The sequence below is a fragment of the Cinclus cinclus genome, chromosome 1 (assembly GCF_963662255.1).
Source record: "Cinclus cinclus chromosome 1, bCinCin1.1, whole genome shotgun sequence".
NCBI classification, from domain to species: Eukaryota; Metazoa; Chordata; class Aves; order Passeriformes; family Cinclidae; genus Cinclus; species Cinclus cinclus.
This window is the reverse complement of record NC_085046.1, coordinates 149,130,619-149,153,547: the sequence shown is the minus strand read 5'-3', so window position 1 is coordinate 149,153,547 and position 22,929 is coordinate 149,130,619. Positions and strand designations below refer to the sequence as shown.

Sequence of the window (22,929 nt, the reverse complement as noted above, 5' to 3'; positions counted from 1 at the left end):
AGACCAGGTCAGTTCCACAGAGTGAACACCAAGAACCTGAGAACTGCTCAAGCCGATAACGCTGCCCTCACACCGCTGCAGGGAGTCTCCCTTTTTAAGCTGTGTTGTTTATCGCATAAATTGAGAAGATTGGAACCTTTGTATTTTGAATTTTGCTAGTTGGATCATAAAGTCTTCGAGACAAATGAGTAGGATTTCTCTGTGCCTGGTAATGGGTCTAATTCAGGAATAACTTGCAGGGAAATTAAGCAAGGTAAATGTGTTATTTTTCAGCTGCACATCAGCATTTGTTCTGTCACAACTGTGGAAAGTCGAAGTTGGTAACGGACCCAAAAGTAGCTCAGGAGATCTGACTTCAGGTCCTAACATTTCCTTTGAGACTTGAAATGTTTCCTGTCATGTAATTTACTTTTCTCCTCTTCACCTTTTCACCGTTTATGCCATCTTTTATATCAATATTTCCTTTCCCCACACTAAAGCTCTGTAAAACTGGAAAATATTTACACTTCCTTTGCTTTCTTTCCATTCTCTCATCCCAGCAGAGCCCTAAGACCCCCTTCTCTGACCTGCCTGACGATGAGAAGATCTTTAATGGAGGCGATGGCGTGTGGCAGAACCAGGGCCAGGACCAAGCCTTGCTCTCGGAAATCACAGAGGAGGATCTCGAAGCCATCCGCCATAGGGAAGAGGCCATTCAGCAGATTGAGGTCAGTAACCTCCTCCCACCATGGTTTTGTGAGCTGGGAGTGCAGAATCCTTGTGTTGTGCCTTGCTCAACGTGAAGGAAATGCTGATTTACATCACTGCCAGCTCAGCGTCGCTGAAACGGGGGAGTTTATAAAGAAATTCTTAACATGGGAATTGGTGATAGAAGGAAAATTTGGGAATCCGTGTGATTTTTAATGGGAATGACAAGAGTTAATTAATGGGCTGATGGTTGGGTTCTTCCCAGTGAGTCTTCCTCAGCAGAGCCTGTGGTGAGGTGCTTTAATTGAGCTGGTTCTCCAGCAAAAATAACTTCAGTGCACGCAAACTTGAAACTGGAATTTGTCACAGGCAAAAAAACACTCAGCTTTACCATTAAAGAGAATAATGGGTAGACAAAAGGAAATAACTTGTTAACCTTTTCAAATTATTCAATATTTTGTTGTATCAAAGTATTTGGATGTTCTTGATGTAGTTAAAAGAGGACATACTATTTTTATTACCTTTTTGTTTTTTCCAAAAGCACTAGAAAAATATGCAATAAAAGGAACAAAAAGAGTCCTGAATAAGTTAAACATCCCACATTTTTCTTTTTATACTTCCCTTTTTATGCTTTTGGGAAACTTGTTAGTTAAATGTAAGCGACAAATGGGTGAAACAAGAAACTGTTAAACCTTCCTAATTTGTATGCTTTTACAGACCTAAACTCAAGATGAACCAGAAAAAGAGGGCTTCAGAATAATCAGAACATTTAATTAAGGGCTATACTTTGTCCTTTAATTGGATTGGGCTAATTTTATCAGGATAGATTTTGGGTTGCAGTACAGCAGGAGCTATGATTGAGTTAACAGTGCAAAAAGGGGACAAAAGTTCCTGCTGGGGGCTGGTGCTTTGAGGCTGGGACCTCTGTTTGCAAACAGTGATGGCCACATATGACTCAACTCTCCAATTCAGAATTTTTGACAGTTTTACAGGAGCGGGTCGAGGTCAGTGCTTGTCTAATTTCTGTTGTGGCTCACTGAGCAGAGATAAATGAGCTTTGTGGACTTGTGTCCATTACTAGGGGTGAAACTGTCAAAGAATATTCTCGTGTTGAGTATCTTTGGCTGTGAATTGTCATTTTGCACTTCGAGGGGGCCTCAGTGCATCCAGCAGAACAAACTGTAGGGAACTCTGTTTCAAAGAAAATGCAAATTTTGGGCTGCTACTGCACTTTGATGTTCAAGAAGGACGGTAGCAAATGTATTTTTGAGATGATCTTGTGAATAACACCACCAGCTCACTGGAGATATTTAAGAGCAGTCTGAGAAGAATCTTGTGTCATGTTGTCTGGGATGACCCTGCTTGACCATATGACCCCACTGTGGTGCCTTAGCCATTCTGTGATTTTGTGATCCTTTTTGTTTGGAATATAGTCTAAGCCTTTTTTTCATTTGTCTTTGCGTTTACCCTGTGCTTCCCAGGAAAAAAAAAAAAAACAAAAAAACACATTTAGTAGTTGCCCATTAGGCAGTGGGGAGTGACAACCCCCAAGGCAGCCTCAAGTACACCAGCTTTGTAAAGTCAGGATGTGCAGTTGTGTCTCCTTGAAGAAATCTTTATTTATTTTGCTGGTTAAATCCCATTTCTGTGCCACAATCTGATGTCTCTGCATGGAGTTGCACGGGACCATGTGGCCATGGTGGGGTAGTTGAGGGGGTGAAGTGAACTCAATCACAATCCTAAATAACTTAAAAAAAACAAAACAAAACAACAAAAACCTATGTCCATGTATTGTGCAGGGCTTGTATCTGTTGATTTGATCCTGGATACCTTTCTGCCTAATTTGAATTTACCTGTGACTAGCTTAGTTTATGCAATCAATGATTTAGTCTGCTTAAGCAGTTAATGTTGTTTAGGCTTTTGCTTCCTGAGAATGTGTGCACTTTCTTCTTACCTGTTTTTTTCCCCATCTCCTCTATCCATTTTGCTTTGGTCTCAAAGATCCCTGTTCATCCTCTAAGGAGGGCTGCATTCCACAAACATTATTTCAAATGTAGCTTAAACATTTCTCCTCAGGGGGAAAATATTTAGGACCGATGGTATTTTGTTTAACATCTCTTTTGAAAGAAATATAATGAAAATTAGTTTTTTTGGACAGCATTGTTCCTCTCCCCAGCTGCATTTGAATAAGCAGATGGTGCTTTTTAAATAATTTTCACTGTGTTTTGTTCTTCTGTTTGTTGACCCACATGAGCATATTTCTTGTGTAAGAACTCATCTTGCACATTAAAACTTCCCTGTTTTCAGTAGGAATTGTGGGTACACAGAGGATTCCTTGAGCTCACAGTCACCACAACAACTTTTTTTTTCCAGTATATTTTCATAACCAGTGAGTAGCCAAGAAGGTTCAAATTGCACATTATTCCTAACTGTCAAACATAACTAATAAACTAAATTTATTACCAATTTGATGTATAGCATTTGTTGCCCTTTGTTCTTTGGGGACCAGAATGAAGAACTGTGCAGAACTTGTTCTGTGCAAGTAGATTGGTCTCCCTGGGGTTTCCATGTTGCTGCATATCCAGCACCAGAAACATGCAGATTTTGAGCAGCACGGGAGACATTGAAAGAACATCATATCTTCTGATTACACACAACTTTAGAGAAGCTCATGGAGCTGGTAGCAGTCATGGGACTCTTTTTTAAGAGACACTGAATTTGCCCTTTTTGCAAGAAAAACCTTCTTTGTTGCTGAAGAAATAAGGAAATAAATTCTCTTCTCATCTTGTGTCCTGAAAAACAGATATAAAATTGTGCCTATAATAGACATTTCCTTAATGTTTCAATGACTTTTTCCCACTTGTGTGTTTTCCGCATCTCCAAAATCTCTTCAAAGGTTCAGGTTAATGGGACATTGTTCTCTGTCAGGAACATCCCTCTAGGCACTTTGCAGTTCAGGGTTTCCACCTAGACAGATAACAGCCAAGTCAAAAGTTCACCTGGCTGTTCATTTTATTTAAATGTGCTCCTTTTGCTATTGCTTGCAGATTAAAACCAGAGATGTCTGCAAGGGAAATGTCTCCCCAAAACCTTTCGTTTTGGATAAAGATCTTTATTGCTTGGAAATGTCAAAATCTGGTAGGACACAGCAGCCTTGACACAAGTGTTATTTCTTAAAATATTGCTTTGAACTGTTATATAAAACCTATTTTAACTTGAACTGTATTGGCAGTGAATAATAGATGCCATAACAACTTTATATATAGCACTGTAAAATGTGCCATCAGAAATACATGAGCTCAACTGTAATGTGCATTGTCAGTGCTCAGTGCTGGCACAAGCTCTGTCATAGCAAATATATCTATATATTATATATATATATAGATATATAATTTGCCATCCCATGCCTTTCATTTCCACCTGTGGTCATCTGAAAAATGGGAGGAGATAAAAGTTTGAGAAGAAATGGATAAGCACTGAATGGGGAACTTCACAGAATTTCAGCTGGTGACTGGAAAGACCTATATAAAAAAAAAAAAGATTCTAAATGCTGTATTGATTCAGAAAGCCTTGCGTGATCCTCTCCATGCAAACAGCTTCCCTTTCAGGGGTGATGAGAGAGGAAAATGAGGAAAAACTCCCCTAAGATGGTCCAACAACCCTTTTCCTCTCTCACAGCAGTTTCCCATCCCCATGCTCTGCTTCCACAGAGTGAGAATTCTCCTACCTTGGAGACTGGGAGGGGTCCCTTGCCATGGCAAAAGGGTTGGAACAAGATGATCTTTAAGGTCCCCTCCAACCCAAACCACTCTGTGATTCCATAATACTCTGAAGAAAGCAAAACACACCTCAGGAACTGCATTTTAGTTGATGCATCCCTTGGCAAAAAGGGAGAGATGGATATGCTGTGACAACAGGTATGAGGAAAATGCTTTTATTTTTAGGAGAGGTTGTTCCCTCTGGGTCGTTGTTGAGAAATGTTGATGTTTGCTCCCTATCTGTTTTGAAGAGAGGTGATAGATACCAGCCTCCATGCCTGTCACTCAAGCCTTTGTAGGCAGACAGAAAATGAAACACAATAAAAATAAAACAAAAGAAAGCCCCACAGAGTCTGGCAGAGAGTGTTTGTTAGTTCAAACATGCTCCTTGTTCCCTCATTACTACGTATCCTTTCTTGCTGAGGGGTGTTTTTGGTAAAATCTCTCACTGATGGTTGCAGTTTAGAGGGTTTAGTGCAAGCTATTTTATACCTTTCATCAGCTTCAATAGTCCAGGGCTTTGACTTATGAGGGCTCTGCCTGTCTCTTCACAGAAGCTTTTTGAATCAGAGTAATGTATAAATAACACAAGATCATGACAAGCACCATCCGTGAATGATCTGACTCCGTGTGAGTGTCAAACTCTCCTCATGACAGTGTTGGGGACCCTAATTATCCTGAGCTGCAGAGCTGCCTGCCAGGTTGACATGGCCATGCCTGGGACTGGTATTGAGTTGTTCCCTAAAGAACCAGCTCCAGTATCCTGTCCAGCCTAATTTAAAATGACCCAAGCTGCAGGACTGCTACCATTTATTTTGGGAGACTATTTCACGGTCCAGCAGGCTTCGGTGTTGATGAAATGCTTCCCTCTGTTCTTGTTAAAGATCCCTTTCTCATTCTTGGCTTTTTACACCTAGTGAAACTCTGCTGGACCCTGCAAATAATTCTTCTTCCTATTTGGCTTTTAAACTCTTCAAATGCTAGCAGTTATCCTCCTCTTCACAAGTTGGTCTCCCTGGCTTTTCAGTCACTCCAGTGCTCTCTTCTCAATTATTTCCCATTTGTTAGTTCTTTGCTCCTGCAGCAGCAGACTGCATATAGAATTTTGGTGTTGTACCACAGCTGAACAGAAAAAATGTGTGAAAAGCCCTGTGGATCCAATTCAGAGACTACAAGTCCTGATGGAAAATTTCTAGATAATTTCTGCACTAGTAAATTAAACTCACCAAAGACACTAGAACCTGCTCATTGCACTTTTTGTTAATCATATCCTGACACATTTTAGACCCAGATTAGCCAGTGCTTACCCAGTTATTGACACAGTTTGAGAGGTAATGTTTTCTAGAGGCAGCCACACTGTTCAGAGGTTAAGGGGGTTTAATGATGTCCATGTGATGAAGTGCAGTTTCAGTGCCTGAGAACAGGCATTTCCCATGTCCTTGTACAGCTGCAGCCCTATTGATTTATGAGTTGATCACAAACATTCTCTTTAGTCCTCACTGACATTTAGGGAGGAGGAGGAGCAAGGTGAATTAAGGGTGAATTTTGTGGGAGACTTGTGGCGAAGTGAGGTGTACATGAAAATAGCAGCTGGCCTCTTTGAAAATGTGGAGAAGCCTTAGCAAGTCTGGAGAACAAGGAGCAGCCTGTTCCAGTGGAATCCTGCAGCGGCCATTCCATTGAATATTGATTTGACTGTGCCTCCCTCTCTGGGCTCCTGTGGCCTCCAGTACTCCTGAATTGCTGTAAGGGACTTCCCTGCATGTCAAAACCACTCACACTCAATCTGCACATCTTTAGCATGCTGCTTTCAGACTGCCACCGTCCTGCCAAGCAGATCTGAAAAGTTTCATTCATTTTAGATCCAGGGGTTCTATGAGGATCACAGAATATCCTGAGATGGAAGGGACCCACAAGGATCACATTATCCAGCTCCTGGCTCTGCATAGGATACCCCAAGAGTCCCACCATGTCCCTGAGAGCTTTTCCCAAACACTTATTGAGATCTGTCAGGCTTGATGATGTGACCACCGTCCTGGGGAGCCCTTTCCAGTGCCCAACCACCCTCTGGGGAAAGAACCTTTTCCCAATATCCAACCTAAACCTCCCCTGACACAGCTTCAGACTGCTGTCTCAGGTTCTATCACTAAAACAGCAAACACATCACATGCTGTATTTCCTTCTCATTCTAGTTTTCCACTCTTTATTAAGTGCTACTGTTATAAATATTTCGATACACATCCATCTATTCTGTAATGCCAGTTCATCCAGAGAGGCAAGAGATGAAATACCACTGGGTAACACATTGTGAAGATTCTCTCATCATCTCCTTTCTGCTCACACATCACTTTTGCTACGACTACATGCAAAAATCCAAACTTTTTCTTCTTGCCTGGCTAAAACTGTATTTCTTCGTCTCCTTGTGGAAATGATTACAGCTTGTATATTTTTGCAATCAGTGTTTCATCAGGGATACGTGTACAGCCTTGGCTATCCCTTTGCAAGACAGCGAGGTTTCAGGAATATATCACAAATCTTTTTTCTAGCCCTAGGCAATATCTCATGTCTCAGGTGTAACCTTATGACTAAACTGTATAGTGAAGTGTTTTTAACTAAATTAGAGAGGTTTCCACTGTGTGCTAGAGATAATTTTCCTTTTCTCACTGACATTCCCAGTGCCTTATCCAAAGGCTGTTAGTATCAGAGTCATGCCCTAAACCCTTTCCTTCATGCACTATTCCTTCAGTGAGCTTGCTTGAAGAAGGCAGTAATGAAAGCCTGGATTCAGCAAATCCCCTGTGAGTGTCTTAACAGCTTTGCTGAATAGGGATGGACTTTAGAACCTACTAAAAGTGAAGTATTTCCTCTTCAGAAGGAGGAAATAGTGCTGAGACACACATAATTTGCTAACAATCTGAATTTTAGGAAGATACATCTGCATATTTATATCCACAGAAGCTGAGCTGAGTTAAAGTCTCGTGTATGACCTGTCAATGTTCATTGATAAGGCAGAGAGCTGGAAAGAGAGAGATCTCCAGTGCTGCTCGTGAAATATTATTTAGCTTCTGGAAATCCTCCTGCTTAAATGTTAATGTTTCTTTGGTGAAAAGATTGTGTTTCTTTCCTCCTCCATTTACTGTACTTTTGTCTAAGTTTTTGCCAGCAGATAATGACTGTCTCAACAAAGGTAACATCTTGCCCCTATTTCTGTTAGCACAGACAGTACAAACATCAAATGCCTCATCCACACAGCAGTTTTTCTGGCTGTGATTTGCTGCCTCAAAGGGGAATTACCCCTCTCACCTATCACTTAGGTTAGAGCAGTTCACTCTCTAGTTCTCTGGTGCTAATTAATAACAATCGACATCAATAGCCCACCAACCAGCTGAGATCCTCAAGCAGTGCTCAAAAGACCTGTCCCTGCAGGTTTGGCTTCTTACCTTCCTGAACTGAGTGCTGTGCTTTCTTTTTTTAATCATTTTGGGTAGGGAAATCAGAGTTTTCCCCAGGCACGATGAGGGGGAATAACAGCAGGTGAGTCTTAAGTCATGGAAATATAAAAGTTCCTGTTGGCAAAGCCCTGAAGCATCTCAAGAACCCACTGGAGAGTGAGTCAGCCCTCCCTCATGAGAGCTTAGCAGAGAGGGAAGTGAACCAAGGATATTGAAAAGACCCCACAGAAGTAACAAGGGGAGAGATGACTGAGAAGGACAATGAAATCCACATTTCACAGCAAGCCCAGTTCCCATTCCCTCCTATTTACCAAAAGGTGCCTGGTCCTTCATGAATTGTCCTTGACAGGAATATTCTCCCACATCCTCACAGAAATTAGGCTGAAAATCACATTCTTAACGTTGTTAACAATGAATGTCAAATTTTAGAGGCTGACGACAAAGACAGTATTAGTTTATGCCCTCTCCACTATGCAGGCTCATTTAATTCAGGTGTTCTTTAATACTTCTAATTGCTCCTTTATGAAAGAGGATGTTACAGAACTGTTGATCCCCACCACCCTGTTCACCATTTATCTACCCAGAGTGTCCCCTCTGGTTGTCATTTCCTTCTCTGCACTGAAATCACTTCTTCCTGTCTGTATTGAGACCTCAGATGGCTCACTTGAGACAGAAAGACTATTAAGACTCACCTAGGAACTATGGAGAATTGCAAATTTTAGTATTATAATATATTTCCTTCAGTGCAAATTTTTAGCTAGACCCCTGAGCAACCTGGTCTGTCCTCAGAGTTGGTCCTGCTGTGAGTTAGAGGCTGGACTTGAGCTCTCCTGTGGCCTTTTCAAACCTGAATTATCCTGTGATCTCATGTTCCCATTATCTCTCCACCTCCTTTGACTGCACCACTGAGGGCTACCAAAAGTTCATGTGTTAATCTTGCTTCAATCTAAAGACAAAACATCTCTGTTTCCCTGCCTGTGTGAGCTCCTGAGTCAGCCTCATTCTCTCTCCTCTCCCATCCATTGTACCTTCAGGCAGGAGTTTATGCTTTGCTCCTCTGTTCATACCCCATCTGTCATTTATTTGGGGAAATAGTTAGGATATTTTACCCATCAGAAAGATGGGTGTCCCTGAGAGATGAGTCCTCTGAGGTGAACCTGTGCCCAGTGGGTCTGTGTGCCATCAGTGGGTTTTCCCAGAGAAGCTGTGGCTGCCCATCCTTGGCAGTGTCCAAGGCCAGGCTGGATGGGGCTTGGAGCAACCTGGGATAGTGGAAGGTGTCCCTGCCCATGGTAGGGGTTTGGAACTGGTTGAACTTTTAGGTCTCTTACAAACAAAACCATTCCATGATTCTCTGCTGTACCTACAGCAACAAACATCTGCGTGCTTTTAACACTGCCTTTGGATCTGGTGATTTTTGAAACAAATGTCCCTGAATTTCATCTCTCCTTGTCAGTTCTTCCACGAGGGATAAAAGCTGCCACAGATTTCTCACCGTGCTCCTATTCCCATTTCACAGCTGGAGAAACTGAGACATTATGGATTGTTTCTCTGCCAGTGGAGCTCCATAGAAATGTAAATGCCTTGCTTAAGACCTGGGAAAGAGTCAGGATCAGTGCCAGGATTAAAATGCTGCTTGTTCTGTATTTCAGCACCCAATTCTCTTCAGACTGTGCTGGGATGAGAGATCCAAAAACAAGATCTGGCATATTTAGCTTCTAATTTTTCTCCCCGTGTTTGAATTGCAAGGCAGAAGGAACACTCTCCTGTTCAGAAACCACACTGTCATCCACTCAGCTGGGATGAAGCTCAAGGAAAACACTGATCATCATTTGTAACTGAAGGCAGATCTTCCCTGTGGGAGGTTTGCTGAGATATGAAGTTTCACCCATGATGTCATGACTTTATCAGGAGATGCTGAGCAGCAGCCCCTCTGAAAGCACAGCTTGCTCTGCCAGAGACAGAGAGCTTCTTGCCCTCTGAAAAATTTTCAGATGTGAAGGTGAGGTGACAGAAATGGGGGCAGGGAAAAAGATCTGCTCCATGCTTGTACACATAAAAACACACCTGGGGAAAGCCTACAGGTGAATGTCAGTTGTGTGAGACAATGTGATGTTAGGGGATTAAAATATGAGTTTCTGGGTGTTGGGGGCCTGAGACAGATGTGCACAACGGATTCAGTGCTCAGAGCTGAGGGCTGGAAACTTTGATTAGCATGTGCTGATTCTCTGAACTATGCTTTATTAATGGCACAAAAGGAATCTTTGCTTATTTTGCCCTCTTATGACTCTGCAGACCCTTTTGTCTCCTGGAAGTGTTGAGAGCCCAGATATCTTTTGGTGTTGAAGAGGAGCAACTTTAAATCTCATACAGCACTGAGAGCTCTTACAAGTTCTTAGAAAAGTCTGCTATTTCCTTATGTAGGAAAAAACTCACTTCATCTGCAAGACCAGTGGTTGAAGGTAGCAGCTACTCTCTCTTTGCCTAACCAATTTCAGGAACTGGCCATAAATCCAGCGAGTTTGAGGAATTATAGTATCATAGAATTGCTTAGATTGGAAAAGACCTTGAAGATCATAAAATCAAACCATAGATCTGACTGCCAAACTCACCGCTACACCATGCCCCTAAGTGTCACTAAAATCTAAACATCTGTTATATCCCCCAGGGATGATGTCTCCACCTCTGTCCTGGGAGGCTCTGCTAGGACTTGACCAACCTTTTGGGATTTTTCTTTTTTTCCTGATAACCAACCTAAACCTCCCCTAGTGCAACTTGAGGCCATTTCCTCTTGTCCACTCCTTGTGCTCCTGATACCTTAATCAGTCATCCCAAGCCCTTGAAGTCCCTTGATTGTCTTTTTTTATTACAACTTCATTGCCACCTAGCAGAAAAAAAAATCAATAATGGACAATAATCTGAGGGTTGTAGCAGGATAAGAAATTTTCACATCTTTAGCCCAGACCCCAGGGAGGCAGTGGACTGACCTAAGTGGGTCTGCTCTGTACACTGGGTCTCTTTTTCCCTTCAGAATGGAGTCTTTCCAACTGCTCTGTCACCTGTACCAAACAGGTGAACCAAAGTGCCTTCAGAAAACTTCTATTTAACGGGGATTGAATTAATTTGATGGCTCAGTCTCGGACAAGAAAGAGCCTGTCCACGATCACTGCAGCTGAAGGGGGTCACACAGAGCAACCCGTGTGCTCTCCCCACTGCTCAAAACAGACACAGCTACTCCTGGAGAGTCTCCCTCCTTGGTTTCCAGGGATTTGTCTTTCTCAACAAAATTCAGGTGAGATCTATTCTCTATTTCTGGTATTTTAGTGTGGGGTGGTGGCAGTGGGGAGTGGGAGACCAGTAAAGAGGCAAAGTGAAGGATGATCAGCAATGATTCAGCAGAATTTCATATTTAGTCTTGTTTTGACAGTCTCTATAAAAATCCTGCAAATTGCTGCAAACTTCAGTCCTTCAGCCTGATTTGATTACTGGGTCCTGTGAGCAGCCCAGAACCAAAAGTCACTCTGTAAGCATAAACCCCTGTGTTTGGCATGATCCTTTAAAATAGCCCATAAAAATGAAATTTTTTGAGCATTTCAGTTGTCATACAAGGTATTTCTCCCCATCCTCTTTTTCCTCACTAAATGCATCCAAAAAATGTAAAGTAGGGATGGGAGGGGTGAGCAAAAGGAAATTAAGAGCAAACCCCATGACTCCTCTGCCTCCCTGATTTCAGCTCATGCTTGAAAATAAGTCTCAGCATTGGGATGCAAGAACTTTTGGGTTTAAGTCCTTCTATCCTGAGTGTATGTGGAGGAAATAAAAGGAAATCCTGTGCCTTTGCACGTTGGTGCTGATTGCTTTGGAGGGAGTCACCTCCTCCAGAAGTCTGACAGGGCTAAGTTGTGTTCCCTGAGTTTTTCCCCCTGATGTTCTTTCTAATTTATATCACTGAGAAGGGCTAAGGAAGGTGACTTCAGGTGTTGCCATTAGAAAGTCAAATTGCAAAAATAAAGCATTGAAAATAAATGCTGCAGCAGAGTTGCTGAGCCAGGGAATAAAGAGCTTTAAATGCAAACAGGGAACTGGCTGTGCATTTCTCCACGTCACCTGTCTCCCTATCTGAGGATTAAGGACTCTGTGTCTTTTAGTCCCATGTCTTCCCATTCAGCTTCAGGTGCTGCTGAATGTCACAACTTTTTACAGCTTGCCTATTAAGATTTAGAGGAACTTCCTTTTATTTGTATGGCAGGAGGAAGATTATTGCTTCTTCTGAGTCACCTCATAGGAGAGACCCAAGGAGAGTCTCTAGTAAAAGATTAGATTTTAAATATAGGTGGTCTTCCCTAAATAAACATCAGGAATTTGGTGAGTGGGTTAATTTACTTGTAGGGTGGATCCCCAGCTATGGGAAATTGCTATAGATGCACTGTCTTCCATGCTGTCAGTGTCTCATTTTGAATGACTTTCAAACTCCTCCAAAGAAAAGCATGAACAGCATTTCTGTCATGCACAGCTTTTCTCTCCCCTGGGTGTTTTTTGCAGGAGCACAAGGTATTTTACAGCCACACTCAAGCAGACCTTGCCACACTAGATCATCTTTCAATGTTTTTCTGTCCTTGTCCCTCCCTCACGGTGTCATATCATCCCCTAAATTTTGGTGGTGCAGTGGTTCTTCCCTGTTCTCCCAGTCTTTACCCTGGACCTTTGCTGGGGGGTGGGAAGCATTCCGGTGGAATATTTTTAGGATTCCTTCCTGCTGTGTGTTCCTAGAGCTGAGAAGATCTCATGGGATTACCATCTTTGTCACAGGGCAGTCCAGAAGGATTTTAGGTCTGGAATCTGTGCAACACAGAGAAGGTCTGGAGCAGGCTGAGAGGCAAGTTGAAAATCTCCAAAATCTCAGTGGCATCATCATCTCCTAACTGAGGAGATCAGTGCTGTATCAGGAGTTGTAACAGCTTGGATGTCCCCAGGCCACCAGTACATCCCCACCAAACCCATGCAGTTGTCATACCATGGGGAGCAGTCCAGGTTTCAAGTGTAGCTCCATCTGAGCTCTCTTTTCTTCTGCTCCATCCCTCCACACCCCCTCAAACTGGTGTTAATTAGTTTTGCAGCACTCTGTGTGGCAGCGGTGAGGTTTGGGTTAAAGACTGTTGCATAAATACCTCTTGCTATTCTTTTCTCCCAGTTCCTATGGAGTTAGAGCCCCTGTTGCTGTGTGCCATCAAACAGGCTGCCACTATAGCTTTGGAGGAGCCGTGAGGAACTAGAGCTTTGTTTCCCAGGTGGGTTTTCTCCGTAGGCATCAGGACAGACGTGGTGGGCTGGGTGGAGTGGGTGGCAGAGCAGATAGCTTTGTACTGAAGGGTCTCTGATGCTTGGTGACCTCCAAATGAGATGAGGCAGGACCCCCTCCTCTGAGATCCAGGGTCAGGAGTGCCACTGAAGTGCCACCTGCCTCGGCCACGTTGTTCCTGTCAGTCACCAAGGTGCTGACACTCACAGGCTGTGTTGCATCAGCACAGGGATAAATTAATCCTCTCCTCCTGAGTGAGGCTGGAGCTGGGAAGTGATGCTGTTGGATCCCAGAAACCTGGGACTTTTGAGCTTTCTGTGCTTTCTGACACTGACCCCCAGGAGAACACTGCTTTTGACTTGAGGCCTTGGAGAAGGCTCCCAGATTTTAGTGATGGAGTTAAATTAAGGGGGTAGTTAAATAGAAGTGTGTGATTTCACCTGGTAAAGGGTTTTAAATTTTGAGGTTTTTATAATGTAGCAGTAGGTATGGGGCAAGATGGAGGATTTGGGGTGTTGTTTCTGTCTTCTTCTTCTTCCTTCTTCTTCATGATTTCAGATATTTGTTTTTGGTTGGATAGTTAGTGCTGCACTGCGGGTCACAGGATTTTGGTTATTGGGTCAAAAGTATAAATAATATAGGTGTTAGTTCTTTATTGGACTGTTTAGCTTTAAAAGACCTTGTAGCTAGCTCAATTCACCTCCATTTTGCTTGCTTTTAGCTGGTGGCTAGAAGTGTTGCAGAACTCTCTGTACTTTAGATAAAATTTAATAAACAACCAAGTCTGAACATGAGAAAATTCATCTCCTTCATGTTTTTAATCCTGACTCTGACTGAAGACAGAAGAAAGTTAGGACAAGCCACTAATTAAGTGGTGCAGATACCACTTTTACATGATGCCAGACTGCCAACCCTGTGTTTTTTAGTGCCTGGTGCACTGTGTTTCCTTATGCCTGTTTGCTGTTCTGGAAGGCACCAATGCATTAAGCAGTGGTTTATTTTTCCTTAGGCTGCTCAAGCCTCTCTGCTGGACTTGTGTGCCAAGTGTGGAGTCACAGGAGCTGCCAGGGGAATTTTCATTTCTCCCTCTCACACTTGCATTCATCAGTGTTGAACATCATACACAGTCATATTATTGAAAGTGCTTAGCACTTCTGATGTTTGCAACAGCCCTGTCCAGCCTCCACAAGCCTCACTACAGAAATACACTCTGGTTCTGCCCTCTGATTGCCCCCAGGCATTGTCTTCTACATCTCTTGTGTACCAAGTCCATGCAATTCATGATTCCATCCATTCCAGACAATGTCCTGCACACTGGGCATTGTCTGGATGCAGCCTGGCATTAACATCCAGCTGGCACATCCTACAAGGTCCAAACTCAGCTGCCCAAAATCAGTCTGGTTGGATTTGAGCACCTCTTAGGGTATTTTGAGACCTGGTAATGTTTAGCCAGGTCCTCCCTAGGTTTTGGGGATGCTCTGCTTCTCACCAGGCAGCCAGACTCAGCTCCACATTCCATTTTTCCTGGCAGGTTTTCACATCCTCCACTCTCAAGGCTTGCCTGGAGATTTTGGCTCTACCTATAACCCCTGTGTCCTTGAATAACTATGTCTACTTCACCTATGTAGCCTCCAGATGAGACTGTTCCAGTGGTCCTGCATTTGCTGATAGTTCTGTATCCAACTCCTGCCCCAAGGGAGTTCACCAAAGGTTACTGTCTTCTTCACCTGAATAGAGCTTTCACGTTAATATGGAATTTGCAGGATTATCATCATGACAGATTGAGATGTTTTTGGTCTTCTTTTTTGTTGTTGTTGTTTTTTTGGGTTTTTTTTGATTGCTTTGTTGTTTTGTTTCTTTTTTTACCTCTTTCCACCACTGATTCACCTTCCTGAGTCACTCATATATATATTTAACAATGTGGCATCCAGCAAAATGCCTAGAGGAAGGTGGCTGTTAACCTTTTGTCAGGATGAAAACTGACCTACTTTGAATTTTGAGTTAGTTTTTTGCTTGATTTTTATTATTTTTTTCTTTTTCTTTCTTTTTCCTCCTGACCTTCTTTTGAATTTGACATTGCTTTATCTCTCTCCATGGTAGTTACCTTCTGTAGTCACCTAAGGAGTGACAACATCACAGACCTCTATAATGTGAAAAAAATTAATAAAGCAACTGGTTTGCACTTTCTTTTTCATTTCCACTGAGTTATTGACTTGTTTAAAGAACTATGAGGGCTAAGTGAGCTGTGATTTTCCTTACAAGGACCAGGCTATCACAGCCTTGCATGTGCTTTGTTGTTTTGTTCTGTTTTAGCCATGTTACCACCATGTGTAAGGTTTTATTACTCTATTCATCATTCAAACAGCCAAGACTTTTCATAAAGCTCGGTTGTTTGTAACTGGCAATCTGCAACAGGGCTTGTTTCTAAACAGGGATTAGATGTTCCTGTTAGCAAGTCTGGGGGATTCTGAAGGTCATTAGGATTTCTTGTCACCCAGAGCAAGGTACTTTTCCCATAACTGAAGGTTTCCAGGGTGTAGATGTCCCTGCCTGACTGTAAGCTCTCAAAATAATCTATGAAAACACACTTTTAGTTCATCCACTATGATTTTAGACATCTGTTCTATCATGATCATCTTTCTTCTCTTAATGTACTGCATAGAATCTCCCATTGTTTATCTCAAAAGCTCAAACATACATCCATAATCAGTGAAATCTGTAGGCTGCTTCTTCACCAGACTGTCTGGATTTTTTTTCTTTTTTCTTTGGGTGGCAGTAATGAATCCCTGCTTCTGTCACCCCAATGTTTTAGAGCATTCCCTCCTTTTGTGTCTAAGTTGAGAAGATTTTTGTCACCTGATTTTTTTTTTTTTTTTAATTTGAACTTACATCAATAGAATCATTAAAAATCAGAGAATAATAGAAAAGTGAGGGTTGGAAGGGACCTTAAAGATAATTTAATTCCAACTCCCTGCCCCTAGAAGAGTACCACCCACTAGATCAGGTTACTCAGAATCCTGTCCAACCTGACCTTGAACAGTTCCAGGAATGGGGCACCCCAAAAGTATTCAAGGAAATAACAAGTATTCGTTTTTTAGAGACCATTCTTGACCTACTTTTTTTCTGCTGACTAGGGTGACTTCTAATCCAAACCTTTCTATGAACCAATTCTCTTGATAATCACAGACTGATGATCCCGTGAGTAAATGCATTTATAAACCAACAGTCTGGGTAATGAAATCAGAGAAAAAATAATGTCCTGATTTTTATGTGTACTTTTAATTGAACAGATGAAAAGCTTTCCATTTAAGCATGCCAGGGTTATCTAAGTAATATTCTGGCACATTGCCCTTTTTCATCAACGTGACTGCATATTCCAGCAACAATATGGGCAAAAAATCAATTCCATTGGAAGAAAATCCCAGTAATTGAATCTCATGTTAATTGCAGATCAGAAGAAGAAAATTGTTTTTACTATTTTATAAAACTAAGTGAAAATGTGAGTAAGACAGTGGTTGGCCCATGTTGAGATGAAATTTTTCTTTTGGTCTTGGAGAATGATGCAAGACCCACTTTGGTACGACCTTGCAAACCAGTGACAGCATCTTGAAACAGCCAACATTTCTGCTGCTGGCAAAACATTATTTTTGCTCTAGAGGGGAAGCCATACAAGAAGAGGCTGAGGCAAGTTGGCTTGTTCACCCTGGAGGAGACTGAGGAGAGACCTCATAGCAGTTACAACCTCCTTGTGAGGGGAAAAGGGGCAGGCACTGATCTCTTCTCTGGTGACCAGGGGCAGAACCCCAGGGAATGGCCTGAAGTTGTGTCAGGGGAGGTTCAGGTTAGATATTAACAAAAGGTTCTTCACCCAGAGGGTGGTTGGGCCCTGGAACAGGCTCCTGTGAAGTTTTCTTGCTGTGTAAAACTCTCCTTGCTGGAGCACTGAGCAAATTAGGAATTACCATTAAAGTATGTGCAAACTCAGCCTGAGACAATGAACAATATCCTTGGATGGTCATGGATAGACCAGTGTGGGGGTCAGTCTCTTCTCCAAAGGAACACATGAACAAGAGGAAATGGCCTCAAGCTATGCCAGGGGAGCTTTAGATCAGATATTAGGGGGAAAAAAGTCCTTCGCAGAGGGGCTGTAAAGCACTGGAACAGGGAAGTGATTGTGTCACCATTCCTGGAGCTGTTAAAAAATGTGTTGATGTGGCACTTGAGGACATGGTTTAGTGGTGGACTTGGAAGTGCTGGGTTAATGGTTGGACTCGATGGTCTTAAAGGTGTTTTCCATCCTAAATGATTCTATGGTTTTATGAAATACAGGTGTTGTGGCAAGAGGGGAACTGGCTCAAGGAGGTCTATAAAGCATTCCTTGGGTAAAATGTTTGGCCTTCTGTCCTTTGAGCTGTATTGTAGCCTATTCTGATTTGATTTAGGTAATTCTGAAAGGCAGGAGAATCACAGCAAGCAAGAACACAAAATACTTTCCCTGGGAGATGTACAGTCCAATTTCTGCATAGCAAGGGAGCAGGAAAATTTTATCCCAGGAGCATTTATGGAGAATTTGTCAGAAAAAAAAAAAAAAAAGATGAAAAGTCCAATAGTCAAGTGAAATGCAGCTGCAGTCTCCTGAATTTTAACTTTTCCTCACCAACACACTTCATATGGGATTATTATGGGATTATAATGTCTCTGTGTTAAAGGGGAGAGGAAATCCTCCATGTTTGTTACACTCATCTAATTCCCCTTTCTTCTGGAAATAAAGGAGAAGATGGGGAAAGGGAGTGAAGGCAAAGAAAAGCAAAAGAAGAAAATTAAGATTGGAATGAATCCTTGAAATTGGCAGCTGTCAGCAGCCCTCAGGACAAGTGATAAAATGCTGCATTAAAGTAGCTGCAGTGTGAAATGCCATTGACAGAATAACGAGGATGGGAAATCACTTTATAAATGTGCTTACCAGGATAAACAGATGTGGCTGAGGGCAGCTCCACTCTGTCACTAAACACTTGAAAGGGTAAAATTTATGGCAATCTATTTTCTGTTAAAAAAAAACAAAAAACAAAAACAAACAAAAAAAAAAACCCACAATGAAAAGACACAAACCTGAGGCTGGACAGGATGGTAGTGGCCCAAATTTAAAGGATCCGGGAACCTTTTGGACAAAGCTCTCAGGCACAGGTGTGACCCTTGGGGCTGTCCTGTGCAAGGACAGGAGTTGGATCCTGATGGGTCCCTTCCAACTCAGGAAGTTTTACAATTCTTTATTTTTTGGGTTTGGTTATGGCAACTGAAACTTTATTCAATCTCTGTTCGAAATTGCCTCCTTATATTACCAACTAAAGAGATGCTGCAGTTGTGGTTGGTAAGGACTGGACATAAAGGAAAACCCATCAGTTTATGGCAAAGTGTCATCAAACAGTGAGAACTTATTGTCACCAGCCAAAACCCACCAAAAATAGCTGTTTCCTCTTCCTTTTAGAAGTGTTTGAACTACTTCAGTGACTTTTCAGCGTTGTTCATTAAGGCCTGATAAAAATATTTTGATATTACTGAGCATTAATAAAAATTCAAATATATATATGGCCTCAACTTGTACTAGGGGACATTCAGGTTGGATATTAGGAAAAAATTCTTCAGTGAAAGAGTGATCAGACTTTGGAACAAGCTTTCCAGGGAAGTGATGGAGTCACCATCCCTGGAAGTGTTAAAAAAACAAGTAGACATGGTATTTCATGATATGGTTTTGGGGACATGGTGGTAATTGGTCAAAGATTGAACTTGATGATCTTGGAGGTTTTTTCCAGCCTTAAAGATTCTATGATTCTGTATCATACTCTGTGACAAATCATAACATGAGTTATGATAGGTGTAGTCCTCTGTTTGAAAATTATTTATTTTGTCAATCTGAAATTCCTTGAATGGAAAAAGCAATTAATTACCTGCAGTGTTAACAGTAAACAGCAGCCTTTCCAAGGTATGTTCAGCCTGAAAGCAGCTCCCCAATTCCTCCAATTCTCACCCCACCCCTCTAGATCCATCCATCTTTTCCAGTGCTTCATCCTTTGAGCCAGAGACACCAGGCTGGGAATGAACTGAGGCACCAGGCTGGGAATGAGCTGAGCCATCCCCACTTCAAGTCTAGACTTTCACCTGCCTCATCTGCAGATGAAAACAAAATTAAAATTGTCCATTGGAAGCTAATCTGAAGTCAGGGATCACAAGCTGAGCATGATTGAATATAAATGCTTAAAACTTTCTAATAAACTGGAGAGCTGAATCCTAATTCTCCCAAATTAGCATTTCCTTGGGGAGGGGGCAATGCAGGTGGGAAGGAAGGCAGGATAACTCACTTTTCTGCTAAGTGACTGGTGGGTTTCTAAGCGCAGGAATATCTGCTCTGTCACTGTAGATGTGCTTGATGGTTTCTAAATGCAGCCCTTGGGACAGGGGCTGGCTGTGGTTTGTTGTCACACACAGCTGATAGATGGCACACTGTTGTCAGGATTTCCTGCTGCAGATGCCATTGCTCCTTGCTGAAGGGGAGATGCTGCTGTCTGATTGTTATCTGCTGCTATTTAACGGCAGAAAGTGTCTTTGTGGCTGTTGATAAGTTGGTTAAAGCTTATTGAGCTTCACCTTTTGTTTTTGTGGACAAGAATGTTTAACAGAGCAGAGATTTGGTGAATTTGTCTTAACTGGGAAAGGCTGAGGGAGAGATGCATGATTTAATCAGTTTAGTGACTGGAGCTGATGGGAAGTTTGTGGCTGCATTCTGAAACAGTCCCTCTCTCTGATTTCCATGGTTTTTATTGATTGCATTGAGTATTAGACAAGTGGAGTTAAGAGCAATCTTTAAACATCATCAAATCCCTTTCTCAGCTCTCAGATGGGATCAACAACCCGAATCATTAACTTCTTATATAGATGTCTCCTGTTGCAGTTTCAGTCCATGAATTTCTGCCATGTGGATGGGGAATGTGGAGAACAGGTTGTTCCCTTCCTATTTGCAACAGTTCCACTTGTCAGAAAAGCATTATCAGAGCTGTTGGTCCCCCCACCCCTCCAACCCCACACATCCTGCTTTTTCTACATTGAAAACCACACTAATTCCTGTATTTTTCCCATCAGGCTGTGTTTCTAATGCTTTTGATCATTCCCATGACTTTTCTCTGAACTGTCTCCAGGTGGTCCCCCTGAGATTTGTTGTTCAAATTTGGGCACAATATTTTATCTCACAAGTGCCAGCCTTGCCTCCAGCACCCCTCAGCACCTTTGCTTGTTTGTTTATTTCCTTTTTGCCCAGGAAATACCCTACTATTCTTTATGTCGAACTGTAGAACTTTTTATTTTCATTATTTGGCTTCACCCTTTTTCCTTACAGTGTTTCCCAATTTCAACAAGATCCCTTTGAATTCTAATCATATCTTCTGACAGACTCAAAATATTTCCGAGCTTCACTGCACCTTCTTATTTATGAACTGTTCTTTCTATGCCATCACCTAAACCATTCCTGAAAAATACTGGTTAGTCCTGGATCCAGGAAAACCACATGAACTGAAGGTATCATAAAATCCCCTCTCTCACCTGCTGCTCACTCTGTTTTTGATGCATCCCAAGAGATGGGTGGCTTTCTGGGCTTCAAGTGCATGTGGCCAGCTCATGTCAATTTTTCATCCACCAGCTATTCCCACCTCCTTCTCTGCAAGACTGCTCCCATTCCATCTCCCAGTCTGTTCAGATTCTGGGGATTGTCTAGTCTAGGAGCAGAGCCTTTTATTTGTCCTCGTTGAGCTTTGTGATGTTTCCATGCACCCTCCCAGTCCATTACCAAAGAGAATTTACTGATGAGTAAATAGTTTTAAACTATGATTTCTGAGCCAGTTTTACAATATTTTTCATCTAGACTTTATTTGCTCTACTTGTGTATTTGTCATCTGCTGCTTTTCCCTCTCCTCAGGTGTTGCCCTGTCCTAGAAAGGTACCAGGTAACTTTTGACAGATGCACACTTTTTGTTGCTCATTCTCCTGCTGTGTTTTGTGCAACAACAAATCATGCACTGGATTATTTCCCCCATCATTTGTACAACTGGGGCTGCACAGGGCTGGCATTAAGACATCTGGCCTCTAATTCCCAGACGCTTGGATTTTGCACTGCTCAGACATTCTCTTTTCTCTCTTCTGATTCCCCAAGAATTTTCAGTTTACAGCTCTAAGGTTGTCTCACTATTTCTCTAAAAAAATTCACCATGTATTTATGAGTTCCAGACAATTTGCAAATACCTAACCTTTAATCTGAGCTCCACAATCCCAGTGTTGGCTCCCCATTGTCTCTGAAGTGAGCCAGGGCAAATTGCTGAGCAGTAAATGTAGAAGACAACAACATATAATTCAACAGCTCTGCACTATAAATAATGCCTCCTTCCTCTAGAGATTAAAATGACCCAGACTTTTTTCTCTGAGAGCATCACCCCCATCTGCCAGTGACACACAAGCAAAACTGTCAAAGTAAAATGAATAATTGTTTGAATTATATCTCCTTTGATCAGAGAGTGAGCTGCTCATTGTTCAGACTCATAATTTTAATTACTGGATGGAATTGCAATCCACAATTTTGATCTGAGAACGAACACAAGATTTCTGGATTTGGGGTGGCAGACACCAGCTGGTATCGTACTGTTTCTGCAAACATAAGAGCTCCAATGCCCACAGCATGAGCAACAAACAGGAAGCCATTGTGGCACTGGAAAACTGTGTTTGGAAGCAGGGTGGGATGGCTCACACAACCATAGTACTGCCATGGATTGCTGCAAACTCTTCAGAAGGGACAGCAAGAGAGGAGAGGCAGTGGGGTAACTCTTGTGTTCATAGGGCTGAGTGTTTATGGGTCAGGATAATGGGGAAGGGCAGCAAAGCAGATATCCTGGTGGGAGTTGTTATAGACCACCCAGCCAAAATGAAGAGATGGATAAATTGCTCTAGTAGTACCTGGGAGAAAGAAGCCTCATGATCTCTGGCCTTTGTTCCCATGGAAGAATTCAATTTAACCAGGTGTCTACTGGAAATACAGCACAGCAAAGAGGAAAAAGTCCAGGATGTTCCTGGAGTGTGTGGAAGATAAATTCCTGACACAACTGGTGAGTGAGCCACCTAAAGAAGCTGTGCCACTGGACCTGTTGGATACTTTTAACCAGAAATTGGAAATTCTCAACTGGAAGCTGAGCACAGACAAATGGAAAATAAAGTGAACTGTCACACAGCTTTTAGTGTCTGCCTTAGATATTGGCACCTTTTATATGATAAGAAGGTGTGTGAGAAATGAGAGCATTTTGGCCTGCTTTTTCTATTAGAAATTTGGAGGTGATCCAGAAGGACATAAATGAGGGAGAAGTATTAAGTATAATTTATGAAGAAAGATTACAGGAATTTACCAATTGCAGGCTCAGAAAGTGCAGCAGTGATTAGTTGAGTCATGATGACTGTGCAGAAATACTTGACGTGTAATAGCATTGAAAAAAGGGTACAATAATTTAAAATATTAAGGTGGAAGGTAGTAACAAATTACCAAGTAGTAACTAAGGACAGAGAGAAATTAATTAAATATTAAGAGAAAAATCCTTGAACAACAAGATGGATAATTTTGGATATAATTGGTATTTTTAAAATATACAGTATCTCGTGTATAAAACAGAGAATAAAACCATGCATGGGTGTTTGGGAGAGTCATTTT

General features: G+C 42.0%; 1 protein-coding gene across 1 annotated transcript in view; it reads left to right on the top strand.

Annotated features, from left to right (window-relative positions):
- TSNARE1 (t-SNARE domain containing 1) overlaps positions 1 to 22,929 on the top strand; it is a 347,022-nt gene that overhangs the window by 192,566 nt on the left and 131,527 nt on the right. Inside the window, exon 8 of the mRNA XM_062504268.1 lies at positions 543 to 707. Coding sequence (XP_062360252.1) covers positions 543 to 707 — 165 coding nt within the window. The remainder of the gene's footprint in view (positions 1 to 542; positions 708 to 22,929) is intronic.